The sequence below is a fragment of the Haliotis cracherodii genome, unplaced genomic scaffold (assembly GCF_022045235.1).
Source record: "Haliotis cracherodii isolate W230 unplaced genomic scaffold, xgHalCrac1.p SCAF_4, whole genome shotgun sequence".
In the NCBI taxonomy this organism is placed as follows: Eukaryota; Metazoa; Mollusca; class Gastropoda; order Lepetellida; family Haliotidae; genus Haliotis; species Haliotis cracherodii.
This window is the reverse complement of record NW_027266297.1, coordinates 65096440-65112949: the sequence shown is the minus strand read 5'-3', so window position 1 is coordinate 65112949 and position 16510 is coordinate 65096440. Positions and strand designations below refer to the sequence as shown.

Genomic DNA, 16510 nt, shown 5'->3' with positions numbered 1-16510 from the left:
GGATGTTCTGACGTAAGTTCTTGAATAACGCCCAGCTTACTTCACGATCACACTTATTTGAAACAGAGCAATGAATGATGGAGTATGTTTAGACGCCACGATAGCTGCACGACTACCAGTGATGGGAAGCAAATGTGAAGATGACCAGTATTGTTGTTTTCATGGAAAGTTGTTGCTTGTGGCAATATTCTAACAACAGCACGGCAGGGGAATGGGCTTCACACATTGTACCCATGGGGATCGAACACGGGTCTTCGGCGTGATGAGCAAACGCTTTAACCCCTAGGCTGCCCACCGCCCATATTATTATTGAATGAGACGAAACCTTAAAAACATGACTACATATTGGAGTTACTGTTCGATGTTTTCAGACTGTTTTCAAAGAACATGTAACATACTTTGACTTTGTTTAATGTACGTTCTGTTGGCGGTAAAAACTGTTATAAACATATTTGTGGTTAGTGGCAGCAAATGATGAAGTAAAAGTGTACTTACGGTGGCCCATGAGGGACATGGAGTCTGTTTTTCAATATTTTGATATTTCACATTGCAATTTAACGCAATTTTTCATACAAATATGTGATAAATCATGTAAAAAACAACCAAAAAACATGGAAAATGAACTTTCAAGAGGCTCTTGAATCGCTGTAATGTGAAGCAAAAATGTTAAAAACAAAATTGGAAATGTCGAATACAAAAACGAAAAGGTCCAAAATTAAAATGAAAATGTCAAAAACAAAAACGAAAATGTTAAAAACAAAAGCTAAAATGTCAAAAACTGAAATGAAAATACAGAAAAGTATTTCCACCGCGGTGGAAATATTATCACCGTGGTGGAAATACTTTTCCGTATTTTCATTTTAGTTTTCGACATTTTCGCTTCACTTTTCAGCGATTCAATATCTACTTTATACATGATTTATCACATATTTGTATGACAAATCGTGTTAATTTGCAAAAGGTTACGATAAAAGTAAGTGAAATATAAAAATATTGACTCCATGTCCCTTATGGGCCACCGTAGAACCGCAATCGACAACAGCGAAATGTGTTTTCTGGAAAGGTTTTGTACTAGAAGCAGAGTAATCTGCGTTGGTGTCCACACGACCACGACAGTCTTGATTGTTCTCAGAGTTTCTGGATGGGACAGTTTCCACATGGCTGGCTGTATCTACATTAGAGCGACATGAGGGCTATTTGAGGCTTTCAAACCTGACGTTGTTTTCTAATCTACTTGCTTAGTGCGGATTGGAAACCATTGAATTTCTACCAAATTCCTACCAGCTTCCAACACTATTCTGGATGCAAAAACCTAGCGAGCCTATTTCAAGGCATTCAGCATTGACAGTCTTTTGAGCGCACCAACATTAATTCTAGGGCCTGTAACTTATTGATCCAGCCACTTACTTGCTACATTGTAATGCCGTTTTGATTGTAAACCTAAAACTGAGTGCTTCAGTATAATTTATTGATTATTTATTGATCTTGTGCAGTCATTTAAATTTGTTTGTGTGCGGACCAACTTCTGGGTTAACATCAGCATTTCAGTTAGGAAATAACCTCGTAACAACTGTTAACGTTGTAAGAAAAAGAAACGAATATCACCTGTGCATGCATATTCATATAGCTGATAAACAACAGTCCACAAACCAGAGCAAAAAAAAAGACAAACAAATATTTCCTTTGTACAATTTTATTAAATTAATATTTTATCATAGTTTCCTCATACGTGGAATGGAGAAAAACAGTCGAATGTACAATATTGTATTGTAATATGCTTGTGGAGGGTGTTTGTACCCAGGTTAGGTGTATACAATTCGTGGCTACTGAAAAATATAACATAGTTGAAATGAGTGCCTGACATATCAGTATTCGGTATTCAGTATTCAGTATTCAGTATTCATGAGTAAAATTTATTAGAACATGAAATCATATTACCTTGTATATTGGTTAACTTTTATTTAAGTTACACATCATTGGACAATTAAACATGACTTCCAGGTGTTATGGAATATGAGAAACATTCTCCAAAAATTATTATTATTTTAGTAGATTTTCTTTGGCACAAACACAACATGTAATATTCTTATTGCACGAGAACGTCAACGTTAATGTTAACACTGTCATTCATATTCCACACTCGTCCCATAGTCGTCGCACTGAATGTGATGGCATTTGGACAGCTGTGGGTATCCTGTTAGCCAAATTGATTCATATGATAGCGTTGGTTGGCTAGGCTTAACATCTTTTTTTTAACAGAATATCTGTCTCTGCGTATACGTATCATTTTGTGTCGCCAAGACTGACAGTGTTGTACACATTCAGCTTAACAGTTGCAAGTTGGTGACGGACCAAGGGTCATAATCGGGATTTATTTGTGGATTTGAACTCATACATCAAACACGTGAAGATACTCTGAGTTAGTAACCATTCTTTGTAAATTAGTAATGCTTGATGGGCATGACAGACGGATTAACTTTTCTCAATTTAATTTGTGAGTGAATGAGTTGGGTTTAACGCCGCTTTTAACATTATTCCAGCTATATCGCGGCGTGCCAGCTTAATGTAGGAGAAAAAACCCAAGTGATGCAGGTCTCAGACGTTTATCATTCTATGAAATCAGCGAGCACGCATATGGTGCTGACAAATCTAGAAACATAACTGGGGTGAACCGGGATTCGAACCCACAATCATAGGTTTCCGGCGCGCCCAAGGGACGCAACTCTGCACAGCGAATCGCCTTAGACGACTGGGCCTCCATAAGTTAAATGAGACAGACAACAACAACGCAATATCATCACAAGTTTAGATTATTTTGTTGATGGTTAAGCTGTACGAATCCATAATTAATTAACCACTGCTTAAACAAAGTTAAACAAAGCACGATTAATATGTGTTATATCATCCCAACACAGTGCGTCGTTTCGTACAAAAAGCTGTATTTTACACCATAGGCATTTGTAATAATGAACATTAAAAGGCAACCATGAAACCATCCTCGATTATCCAGGGTATGATAGCCTTATTCTATTATGAATAAATACCCTGGGAAGATGCGCGACCTTGGCTCAACGTACTGAGACCGGTGACACTTCGCTAAAAATAGTCGTCCAATCTAATGACATGAAATGGATGTGGTGACGTCACTTCCGAAACAAAGTTTTGGGAGCGGGCCAGGATATTTATCACAAGAAAGGAAGATTATAATACACTGGATAAACGAAGATGCCATGAAAGGTACTACGACATGATTGGTAGCACCAAACACTTATCTCGACATGAATGTACACGAACTGAGACAGAGCAGCCACAGAAACCTGTTATTCAGGAACAAAATGGATTACAGGTGTTAGAAAAGAAAACGTGACAAGGCGGTCATGAATGAGGAAAGCTTATACACAAATCATTCGACGTGGGGCAGGTACCTGTAACCTAGTCAGTTGAAGACCACCCCACATGAGACTGTCACCAGAGGGTGCCTTGACATCGGGATGGTTCGTGTAACCCTGGGCAAATACAACGCATGCGTAGCAATGTTACATCTAGGCTTTGGATACATCAGGCACACCGGGAGAAAATAAAATAAAAAAGGACCAATTATGCGTGTAGTACGTGACCTGTTGTACACTATTAGACCATGTCTATGGCGTGTGAAGAAACACAAGACACACAAAGTTCTAATGACACATGTCGACACACTTCCCAGTCTGTGGTACCAAGACAATTCTTCCAGCAAGTCATTGTGGATCTAATTTTCATCTAAATGGACAATATAAAACACATAATATAAAATATATACACCGGATTTTGAAAAATAATATTGACATAAAGTGTATATTATATCCGTTGTTCGCACAAAATGCTGCGATTACAAACACAGAAGGCATCTGTTCCTAAACATACAAGGATGTATCGACCTCTTTAGTGAAGGTCCAGTACGAATAGCTTTACAGGGTCTCTGAAATGGTACAGTTTGTGACAAGTTACTGTAGCTTAACACGACCTTTATTGTTGAATTGCGTGCGATAGTTTCACGTATTTGTGGTACGTTGGTGCAATTTCGGACTATATGGGTACAGTCTCTATTACGTACCGTCCGTTACAGTTATATAAAGCTCAATATACTTGATTTCGCTTTAGAATACAGATGTCACAATTCCATATCGAACTGTCTCCCATAGAGGATGTCAAAAGCAACACCGTTGAAAAGGCAGCGAGGTCTTTCGACAAGACTTCATGTTTCTGGCGCCTTTGGGACAACTACATCACTGCCGAGCCTGGATAGGGTGTCTGGCTTCTTTGAATTCTGTCCTCGGTCAATCAGATTGTTTCCGCTTCTGCATGAATGCACGTGACAGAAAATAAGTACGACATCGGATGTCACGAGTATGACGTCACCTTCCAAACACCATGACCTCACACAATACTAAATGTTCAAGCTTGTAGCCACTTGTTCGTAGAACGATAGTCAGAAACCTGAAACAGCAATACAAGTGTGATTAGAAATAACAAAAATGGCACTTTATCAACTCAACTGAATAAATTTGTTATTCCTGCTAATGACTCCGGGCGTTCGCGAAATAACGAGCACTTATTTCACTTCCATTAGATCGAGACACAAATGAAGATTTTTTTTCAGACAGAAGAACAGGAAATCGTAATAATTCTTAAAAAATATTAATAATTTCCTTGGTGTCTTCATTTCAAAACTTCTGAGGTACAATCGAGCATTCTCTCTTTACCAAGATTTCAAAGAGCGTCATACACCTCTTGCTCAGAAGTTGATTGACCAAGATTACAACATCAAAGGCCTCAAAAGATTTTAAAGAAGACATGTGGAGAACATTTCAAATTTGATGCATAAGTGACAATAAGGATGTCGGATGTTATTCCCTATTTTGACGATTTTCTAGATGAACAATTAACTTGCCTTTGCAAGTGTTTGTTACGGGTACCACTGGTGGAACAGGATACGCTCACCTTTTCGCAAACACCTGGTATCATCACTGTTTGGTAGTGATTAATGAATAAAAGCGACAAAATCCTTTCCATATTCATAAGAAATTTCTTCCGAAAACTGAGCCGTTTGTAGGATTCGGACTACATCAAGAGTATGTTTTTATGAATCACTATCAAATAGTGATGATACCAGGTGTTCACGAAAAGGTGAGCGTGTCTTGTAAAAACACATGCTCACGAAGATGGAGAGGCTTTTGTCGCTTATATTATCTGTGCTCGACACATATCCTAATCCTCTAGACCTGATCTGAAATATATTGTTGCGAATGTGAACACCCGAAAGGCCAATTGCTTACAGTTTATATAATACTGCATATTGAGTCTGTTATGAGGTTTTCCTCGGAAATGAGCTGACAGCACCCATGACGGACTAACACACTTATAATTACAATAAGTTACATTTTGCAACCCAGTTTGTCCTGTTTCAGTTTGAAATAAAACAACACTGACTGAGTGGGTGTTTCTTAAACGTTGCATCAGCAATCTTGCAGCTGTTCGTGGAGTCAATGAAAAGAAAGACGATGACGCAGTCATAAAGAACAATTGGTATGAAGTAGTGTATTCACACTGCATTTGAGACAACAGCATAATGCTGAAAGAGATAGTTTACATGATTATTTCAGTGGGTATGGAAAATCCACATAATGTCCATTGATTTCCAATTTCACTGTTCCGAGACATTACTGACAGAAGCAGTTACAGTGTTTATAGAGGTATGTGTATTTGTTCCAGTGATATTGACTGCATAAGCAGAACTCAAATTGCGCCTGACAAAAACGAACACGAGGGAAATGTAAATACCGGTCATTTTCATTCAAAGAACGATATTGAATTTCTGAAGAATTTCTCGACAGGTCCACGAATGGCAAATACTAAATAGTGCATTCTCCACCAGAATAGGGTCATATGAATCACTGATGACACGTCATAGATTTACAGGGATTAGTTTAACACAAGCGTTGATATGCCCTAGACTGACGCATTTATAGAAACAGTATCACTTGGACAGTCGCCCTCGAGACAGCACCGTTCGGACATCATTACCACCATAAATCCAGTATCGTTTAAAAAAGTTATACGCTCATGGAGACTGGGGCACGTATAATATCAATGCCATCGTCATGACCATAGTGAAAGTGTCTCTGATCCATCGTTGTGCACACCGTGACAGTATCGCTCGGACATCGTCATGGTGGTCATAGTGACAGTATCGCTTGGACATCGTCATGGTCATAGTGACAGTATCGCTTGGACATCGTCATGGTCAAAGTGACAGTATCGTCGGGATACCGTCATGGTCATAGTGACAGTATCGCTTGGACATCGTCATGGTCATAGTGACAGTATCGTTGGGGTACCGTCATGGTCATAGTGACAGTATCGCTTGGACATCGTCATGGTCAAAGTGACAGTATCGCTTGGACATCGTCATGGTCAAAGTGACAGTATCGTCGGGATACCGTCATGGTCATAGTGACAGTATCGCTTGGACATTGTCATGGTCAAAGTGACAGTATCGTTGGGGTACCGTCATGGTCATAGTGACAGTATCGCTTGGACATCGTCATGGTCAAAGTGACAGTATCGTCGGGATACCGTCATGGTCATAGTGACAGTATCGCTTGGACATCGTCATGGTCAAAGTGACAGTATCGTCGGGATATCGTCATGATCATTGGCACAATCTCAGTTGGACATCGTCATGGTCATAGCGACATAAACGTTGGTAGAATGTAGACTACATAAATCTCTGTAGACACAACAGAAACCAACCCTACTCAGTGAGACATTAATGTGTTTTGTGATTTATGCAGATGTCCAAACGTCTTTTGGGAAAGTTAAGCCAGACTCGCGCCGGTATATTTCATTGTATTAGGTTTGCAAGGACACGTCCTACAAGGTCAGGCCATATGAGATTATATTCAACCCCTGACCAAATTAGCTCATTATCTGTCTGCTATTGATCCTGCAGCTAATCAGTCATATAACTAGTAAATTATTGATCTGATAATGATGAAATCGATTGCAACAAGGCATTACTCCACTCATGTCGTCTATTGATTAAATCATCTTACGACCAAGTCCATCTTACAGCAAACGAATTCTCTATGATCCCTCTATCAATGCGGATGATGAATAAAACATGATACGGGTAGATTGCCCCTTTACCTTACGCTACGTTCTGAGCTAATCATTATATGCATGTGTGACTTCAACGGTAAGTGAATTGCAGAACATTACATGAAATGGCTGTAAGGTTAGATTTGATTGGTGGGATGTATATCAGAGGAGCAATGGGTTTCGACATACGACCAATTACAGTATGTTCGTGTTGCAAATATATCGTATCAAATGCCAACCGTACAAATCTTAACCGTGTAAGCTGGTTCCAGAGGTGCTCGCTCATGGTTTGATAGCATTATATTGATATTGACGTTTATTAGCCTAAGGCGGTTGTCTAGCGGATTTATTGCATCAGGACATCTGAACTTGAATAAAAAATCATACAACTTTATGCTACGACCTAGAACTTAAATATCACCTTTCTAGCCCTGGGTGCCGATATTAATAAGAGGTTGTATAATATGTGTCGTGTAATGTTCGGTTCACGTATTAAGACAAGGTAAAGGCCTCGTCTACAAGTCTCTATTAGTCAGAGGGGACACGGGTGGCCCAGTCGTCTAAGGCGCCGCGATTCGCTGTGCAGAGTTGAGTCCCTGGGGCACGCCAGAAACCTATGATTGTGGATTCCAATCCCGGTTCGCCCCGATTATGTTTCTAGGTTTGTAAGCACCATACCCGTGCTCGTGGGTTTCACCGAAGGTGTAAACGTCTAAAACCTGCATCACTTCGGGCTTTCCTCCCACATTAAGCTGACACGCCGCGATATGACTGGAATACTGTTAAAAGCGGCGTTAAACCTAACTCACTCACCCTATTAGTCAGAGAATGTACATGCTTAGCGAAATGGCACTTCAGGATAGACAAGGGAAGCTTGGCGTGGCTTTAGTAGCCAGAGAGGTATATGTGTCACCTCACCATGTGCCCCAAGAAGACAGAAATATAAGTTAGACAGTTGCGATGTGGTTTATATAGCCAGAAATAGATATTCATCGTCTACCGGAGTGGATCTTGTGGTCGGAAAAGTATATTCATTGTCCACCGATGTGGTTCTAGTAGCCAGAGAGGTATAATCATCATCTACCTGTCACCTGGTAGCCAGAGAGGTATATGTCCGGAGCAGTTGATGGCATAGTTACATAGCGATATGGTACTCATGTTACTACTATATTTCGAAGCAATTGGCATGACGACAGTGGCAAAATGATTGAAGGATGACACCACCATAGACACATCTTTGTTTAACTCTACTCAGCTACTCTATAGACGTGCATGCTACATCATGATTTTCATTAGCCATATAATGAAAACCGCCCTTACTGCACTGAATATATCCTAGTTGGACATTTTCTGTGCAGTACATAAAGCAATGTTATGTATCAAGTTGCATTTAGTTTTATTCCTGTAAAGCCGACAGCACTAGCATATCATATATCATAAAATCACAGATAATGTTGCTTATCATATTCATATATATATTGTTCTTAACAAACTATTCGTTTTCATAATTTGAAAATCACATACCTTCCACTCATTGCTTCGTCACATACTATCCGTGTGTCACGAGAATGAACGTTGCCTTGGTGATGAAAGCACAGTTTCTTGTGACTGGCGTGTGGTGCCACCCCAAGGTACACGTCAAAATCGTGGAGAACTGAAATACACATTTAGTTGCTTACCTCACCAGTTTGGTATGAACATAAAAAATAAGTGAGTTGTGTTTTACGCCGCAGTAAGTATTTCAGTTGCATCATGGTGGGTCAGCTATAAGTGAAACGAAAGCTCAAACTGATGCAGATCTTAGACGTTTACCTCCTTGGTAAAACCCACGAGCATGGACATAGTGCTGAAAAACTAAGCATCATGATAAGGGAGGACCTAGGATTCCAACAAACCCTCGACAATAACATCCTTTCACTTACCAGAAAATTAAGTTGCGGTGTAGTTGGTTGACGACTTGGTCCATTTTGAGCCAATAACACCACTCAAAATTATCTGAAGTGCTTTCTTAGTTCCAAAACCCTAAAGGCTTAAGGCTTAAATTGCTTCTCTTGCAATCACAAATTATGCTATGTCCAATTTCCAAAAGTTAATAAGTGATATGAATTCTGTAGGTCTTGCCTGATTAGATATCTCAAGTCTTACATGTGCTGTCTACCTCAATTCTTCACCCACTCGCCTCTCCCTGCGTGAGCTCTCTCGGGATACAGGCAATATCTCGATAAATTACTAATTGATTGGCAGTTGTAATAGATTTCTAGACAGGCATTCCCGTTAAAGACAGGCACCGAAACGAGTTATCTCACGTTCATATGGTGAGAGGAAGGTTGTTCCTTTCTTTCTCATCGCATTACCACCGACAGAGAACTATGATATAATATTGAAGTGCGAAATATGAACAATGGCTGCATCTTTATGTTGATGGTAGACAAGAAGTCACCATGTAATCTAGATATTCATGGAAACGTGATAAACACGTGAAATTAATATATCACGACGACAACTGGGCTGGGGTTAGCGATAGTCGTGCAATTGGCGCTATCTTAGCAATAGTAGCATCACGACAATGTTGTGTTGTTATCATGACCTTCATGTACAAAAACAATAACTCATTGGGAAAATTGATCCTAAGATGTGCCAAAACATTATCAACACATTTATTCGCCAAAAGTAGGTTCACCAGACTTTAAGTGAGTGAGTGAGTATGGTTTTACGCCGCTTTTAGCAATATTCCAACAATATCACGGCGGGGGACACCAGAAATGGGCTTCACACATTGTACCCATGTCGGGAATCGAACCCGGGTCTTCTGCGTGACGAGCGAACGCTTTAACCACTAGGCAGCCCGACCGCCCCTCACCAGACTTTAAAGAAATGAATCAATCTGAGAAGGCCGAGTGATCATTTGCTAGAAAAGCAAGAATATGAAATTATATCTCTGATTTCTAAAATTCATTTTCCATTCACAACCGAAGTGACATTTCTGCAGAAAATAGTACCACTTCGATCGTTGACGCCAAGCTTGTCACATTGGAATCAGAGCCAAGTTCGTATTTAACTTTAAGTGCACATGTTCTTTTGTTCAAAATACCAAAATCATTGTTTGATTGTTATGCGTCTTCAACAAGGTCATTTAAGAAAGTGCTGTATATATTAACTGATTTTAATATTCTGATATTGTTTTTCAAAACAAGACGTATCAGCGAAATATATCTGAATGGTTAATTATTGGCGTACAAAGATTCGAATCAAATAACTATGTCCAAAAATGGTACAGAATTGATTAACGAATGTGTTTGAGCCAAAATAAGCACAAACACAAGCAATACAAATCTATACTATTCCGTCCAAATTTACGAAGAACAACCTCAAACAAAATACTGTTATGCGTCGATAAACTAATTGTACAAGATATACTACTATGTAAATACTTCGCAGAAGACCATACGCACATACCATAATCAATAAAGATTAGGGATTTGACGTCGACCTGGCTTTTAAAAAATCGATATTCACAATGAGTCCTTCATCGTAGAAAGATGTTCCTTCTCTGGCTTGAGAGACTTCAGCCATCATTATTTTGATATTCTTCAAACATCCCCAAAACATTTCACTTCCATGAAAGCATATGAAATAATGTCCTTATATGTTTTCAGTGTTATATTTTTGTTCAAGTGTGTAGGGAAATCAACGTTTGATTTTGTTTAAAAGATTCGCTCTTAATGGATTACACCTTTGTGTTAGCCATTTTAGATAGAGTGATTTGGTCGATTAAAGCCACGAAAACGCATCCACACAATTATAGAGAGCCATTATACACAAGGAGCGATTGAATGGATGTTTTTCAAAGTATTGGGCAACATTCTGAAGTTATTCATAAGCTTGTTTCCCTTACCACTGGTATTACTGCTGAATATCCTGATACTCCGTACAGCTATCAAGCGACTCAGATCCACTTGCCACTTTGGGTCGGTCTCAGCATCTATAGAAAGTACATATATAAAACATGAATAAATGTTTTTTTATTGACCTGCCCAAACTATGTCTGAAATACCAAGAAGATCAGCGGAGCACATTGAGGTAGATCAAACATAACAGGCTTAAATAAGCAGGAGTAAGAAGATAGATGAAGGTGGACATACAGTCAAATCAGTATCCTCTCTTACCAAACTCTGGTCCAATACATTCTATCAGGAATGTCGGGCTTCATCCTTCAAACTGTCGAGAATGTAATATAAGGTAAGTGACTGATTCCAATCCCTTCATACGCTATCGATTGATTATACCTTGGCTACAATATTCATCCCAGAATACAGGAATCTTTCACAAACACACTCCACGTTACTCTATCATAAAAACATTAATTCAAAATGACACTTCTTTTTCCACAAAGCTATGTAATAAGCTTTTTCCACCCTTCTCGAGGGAGGCAACCCAAAAGTTTCTTGCAGCATCTTGAAATTGCCTATTGTCTCACTTTCTTCCTGATAGGATATTTTCCAGTCAGTCGGAGGGAAAAGTTGAATCTCTAAGTCATACATTAGCCATATCCATTTCATGCCTAGATCTATTTGAAATGCCATTAGTATTTCATACACTTCAGACAGAAATACAAAAGATAACTCGATTTGTTTCCACACGAATCTACACGCTGAATTGCACAGTATTTGAGTGTCCAACAATAACTAATATTGTTTTGAAACGCAAAGAGGCTTAAACGTTGCCTTCTAGAAAAATAGGTTCCTTAAAAACGCTATGCAATGTTATGCTGTTTAATTACGCATAAGCAAATTTAATTTCGGTTTCCACAATAGCATGATCGAGAGGTCTCTCGACAGCTTTTGTGCACAAACGTACGGTTCTGAAATCTTGTGATACAGTCTTACCACCGTCTCACAAAAAGATCTCATAAACATGCCAGAAAGCAACACAGTAACAATAACTGTAAATAATATTTAACTACCTTCACTCACAAATGCCTTTGTTTTATGGTTTGATGTTTTTCCTTAATCAAAATGTCTGTATCCTAATAGGCTTGCTTCCAAATACGTTTCTATTCATCTATAAATTGTTATACGATATTAATTGAAAAATACTTTCTCAAACACCACTTCCATTACTATCTTGAATAATAACAATAACCAGCCTAGAGTTTCTGCCGAAAAAGACTCCACTTGGCGTAAATGTCAAATAGCTCTGGATATTTATAGGAACGAAGCACTGAAAATCAGTGATGACACCAGGTGTTCGCGGAAAGGATATATAAATAAATAAATAAATATCCAGAGCTATTTGACATTTACGCCAAGTGGAGTCTTTTTCGGCAGAAACTCGAGGCTGGTTATTGTCTTACAATGACAATTCATATGTACCTGTTCTTGAACATGTGCTGATGCTGCCGTCCACGGCCAAAACGGCATCCCCATCCTCTTCAGGTTTGAAATCAGCTGTTAGGTCGGTTGAGGACTGAGTGCCGGACTTATGAAATGCGTAGTTGTTGAGTGCTGTCAGCTGATCTGCAACAGGGGAGTATGTGCTGACAAGATATGACCAGACAGTAAAATTGTTGAATGTTTAGGAATAATAGCCCATTACATAGTGTCCTTGCGTTGACCTCGCCTTAGTGTAAAAGGGTTTAATGCAACAGGAGTTGAACAAAAGACCATATCATGGGTGTGTGAAAACATGTCTCGCCATGGACATTTCATGATAATGGTTGTTGCAGTACATTAATATACGCAGTCAGCCAAATTTGATTAATAAACAGGGGGGCTATAAACCATATTTAAACCATACGATTCATTCTCAAAAGCGTCACGATATGGCTGAAATACTGCCGATGTGACGTTAAATATTAACTCGTCACTCACTCATTCTCAAAAGTTGTGTCATGTCGTTTGTCATCAAGAATTCAGCAGTGTTGTAGTGGGCATGTAGACGCATCGGTGACCAAACGTCTGCTACATTTTTTCTTTTGATTTATACCAGTGGTTGATGGCTCGAGCAGTGCCGTCGGGAAACGATGACACAAAATCAATTGAGAGAACACATTGTGCCCATCCAATCCTTATTGTTGACACACAACGTAATGGAGACAAATTCTTACCTAAATTCCCCACTGAATAATAATTTGGATATCAAAAGCAGAACATGTTATAACCAATCAAAGTAGTACATGCACATGCACGTGAGAAAGCGAACTTCAACTATGACGACACTGATTTAGCCCCCTGACCAGATATACGTGTTTCTCTTTCTCTGTTTCAATATGAACCCCAGAGAACGATTGTCTCATTACGGTTACATAGTCAAGATGATTACCCTAACACACATACACTACACTAATGCTTGGCAACATCACGCTCCCGTGCAGGGGGTCGCCTCGGGTTGTGTTTGAAGAGTGTCCTTTGACAAAAAAGTTATCTTGGTTTGGAAAAGGATGACATGTTCTTGCCGTGACGTTTCCTTGGATGCGCAGAGGCATCGCCATACATAATTAAGCCGGGTCGTGTTGGCCAAAAGTTAGCGGATGGAAACCTGAGGTTACTGGGGCAACTGATTCCTTACTTTTCGGAATATCGTTAGTGCTGTAAATCTCCCCAAACACTCGGAAATGAAAGACACATGACAGTCTGGTCTCTCGGTGGGGACAAGTTGCTAATGACTAATGGGTGATACGTTATTCCCCTAGAAACACGGAATCATGTATCACCCTATGGTTCTGAAAGGGACCTTATCTCTCTTTCCCAGACCTGTACACCATGCCTACTGTTGATAACGTAAGCCTAGGTCGGACTATCGTGAGACAAAGTTTCGCGTAAGTCAAAAGCTGATGATCTTCCAGGGTGAGGAGTGAAGCTGTTGACCAAAGCTATTTCATCATCGCCCCGGAGTAAATTAAACATGGGTCGCAAACATTTGATTTGATATATTCAAAGTATGCCTACGTTGAGGTTATCTTGGCCTCCCTCTGGACTTTTTATGTTTGGCTGACTGCATATAAGGATGATACATTGTCTTATTACTGCAGTATCAGACAATTTGTCAGAGAAACGAGTTCTAGTGGAAAAGCTTCTATCGTGGTTATCATAGCGTTGCTTCGGCTATCAAATAATGTGCGCTATTGCATTTATCTCTGAGGTTTATACGTTTTATTGATTAACAATTCTTCATGCCCTGGCGTTGTATGTGTGAGGGATGTCGCTCTTCCTAAAACAAATTGCAGGTAGACACTTCGGAAAACATGTCTTGCTACACATAATCCGTGTACATGTTTCAAGATTAGTGTCAACTGAATTGAATTAAACCGTGAACGTGTTTTCATCTGGTTCGATATTTCAGTCTACACCCGAGCCCATCTGACGCCAATATACATGTCTAGCCGATTATGCAGTGTAGAATTACCTGGTCAAGGATTCCAAACTCTATGTATAAAGATGTTGGTCGTTACGAGTCTGCCACAGCATCAGGTTTACTAATATATGTGGCATCAACATCATGAGTGAGACTCTGATAATATGTGTTTCGATTATTGTATATTGCTGTTTAACAACGAAACTTGAATTAGTCCTGGTATATAAGCCGAATAGCTCCCACAATGTTCCAAAATGGGACATATACCAGGCCTAGTGCACAAAGAAATTGCCGTAAAAAGGTACCTAACATCGTCAAAGTGTCCCCTGACATCGTGTTAACTTACTGTGCCCTAGAGTCCCAATCAGTGTCCTATCAACGTTAGGGTTTGACCTCAGCCAAATGCTCAATCATTGATTGCCTCTCAAGATGAATGGCTTTCAAATGTGTCTGGTCTAAGTATTAAATCTATCAATCGGCCATGCTTATATCTTCTAAGCATTCATATCTCCCTCAAGAACGTGAGCGGTCTGACTTCTCGACGGTTGGAATGTGGCGCTGATGGTATATGGCCATCTTAATGAAGACCCGCAGGCAAGTACGGCGTGTATGAGCCATAGTCGGATGTTGTGGTGTTGGCACGTTCTCCGGACAACCACTGAGGGAGGAGATACAGGCTCGACAGGGGGTCAATAATGCTGCTGACCAGGCAAAAGTCGTCTGCTTCCAGACAACTACTACGGAAATTGGCTCATCGTGAAATCGGGAGTTGCAGACTTTTTTACAAGCCCGGGGTTATCATTGACAAAATTGCGTCAAGACGATGTGAACTATGTGGGTGAGAAGCAATTCGTAAACAGTTTGGAGGAAACCTGATGACCGTAACTTGCTTCAGGCTTGAAATGCCACTTACAAGCTCGTGAAATTACGCAGTCAATACTTATTTCGCCGGAACTTCCGTAGTTCCGGCTTAAAGGATTTAGGTGGCTGCGTTCAAATCCCCAGTGACTTCTGTTGGGTTTTATAAACAATACAGTTGCCGTCACTAGTTAAGTTAGAAACAGCTGGCGACCTCCTTCCTCGCAAAGCGTACATTAAATCAAATGGCTTATATAAGGTTGTGTTTCCAAAGTCCCACTTTTCATCATTGTCATGGTGTATGACAGGCAAACCTCTAACGTTAATTTCAGTATGAATCCTATTAAAAACATGAAATGTAATTCTTAACAGAACTGATCCTGATTTTGAATTCCTAGTAATCGGACTAAAAATGTTCATGCCTTGGGCCTTAATATCCTGCATCACATACCACTTAGACCAATCACTCTCGTTGGCAATGGTCCCGCGTGTTTATGCTTCGTTATCTTTAACCATAAAACTATATCGATCATTGCTTTTTGCATCCGATACTGTCATTTTCTACCGAGAAATATATCGGAAATTCAGTTTTTGCGTGACCAGTCTGGTTTGATTACGCTTGTTCAAATGTTGAATTTGTTTTCCTGGCAATTCGGTCTCAGAGAACACCATAATGCTTGCAATACCATCATTCATAATGTCGGTTTCATCAAAATAAAAACAAATATGTCTATTTCAGTTTAACAGACGACCATGTGACACTCGATTTGTTCGTGATTTCAACTAACCGCAATATATATTGCATGGTTTGGTCACATCCATTCAATACTGGTCAGCGAGCAAACAAATCTTCAAGTTTTAATGGTCATCAATTCAGTCACGTCTTGGATAGTGTTGCGTTTATACAAACGTCAATACAGTGTATTATGTATTTATAATGAACTACTCACTGTACGCGAAGAACTCGTCCCCGATATGTTCCATTGTGGCTTCTCCGACAGGGTGCTTCAGCTGTAACAGTATCAATAGCATATGTTAGACTTGTTACATGTACAGCTACATTAAGACACTGCGAGTTCTTTGATTAACTCTCTGCCTTGAAGTGTTACTGATGCGTGGGTTCCATCATGGTCAGAATGCAACAACTAAGGGACGTACA

The 16510-nt window shown here is 39.6% G+C and overlaps 1 protein-coding gene across 5 annotated transcripts in view; it reads right to left on the bottom strand.

Annotated features, from left to right (window-relative positions):
* Positions 1–1688: 1688 nt before the first annotated feature.
* The window catches only part of LOC139480087 (uncharacterized), a 42188-nt gene continuing 27366 nt past the window's right edge, over positions 1689–16510 (bottom strand). For all 5 annotated transcript variants that reach the window (XM_071263098.1, XM_071263095.1, XM_071263099.1 and 2 more), the window contains exons 3-7: positions 16302–16362; positions 12513–12656; positions 11036–11122; positions 8665–8794; positions 1689–4476 (exon numbers count right to left, since the gene is read on the bottom strand). In XM_071263098.1, coding sequence (XP_071119199.1) covers positions 4395–4476; positions 8665–8794; positions 11036–11122; positions 12513–12656; positions 16302–16362 — 504 coding nt within the window. In that variant the 3' untranslated portion in view covers positions 1689–4394. The remainder of the gene's footprint in view (positions 4477–8664; positions 8795–11035; positions 11123–12512; positions 12657–16301; positions 16363–16510) is intronic.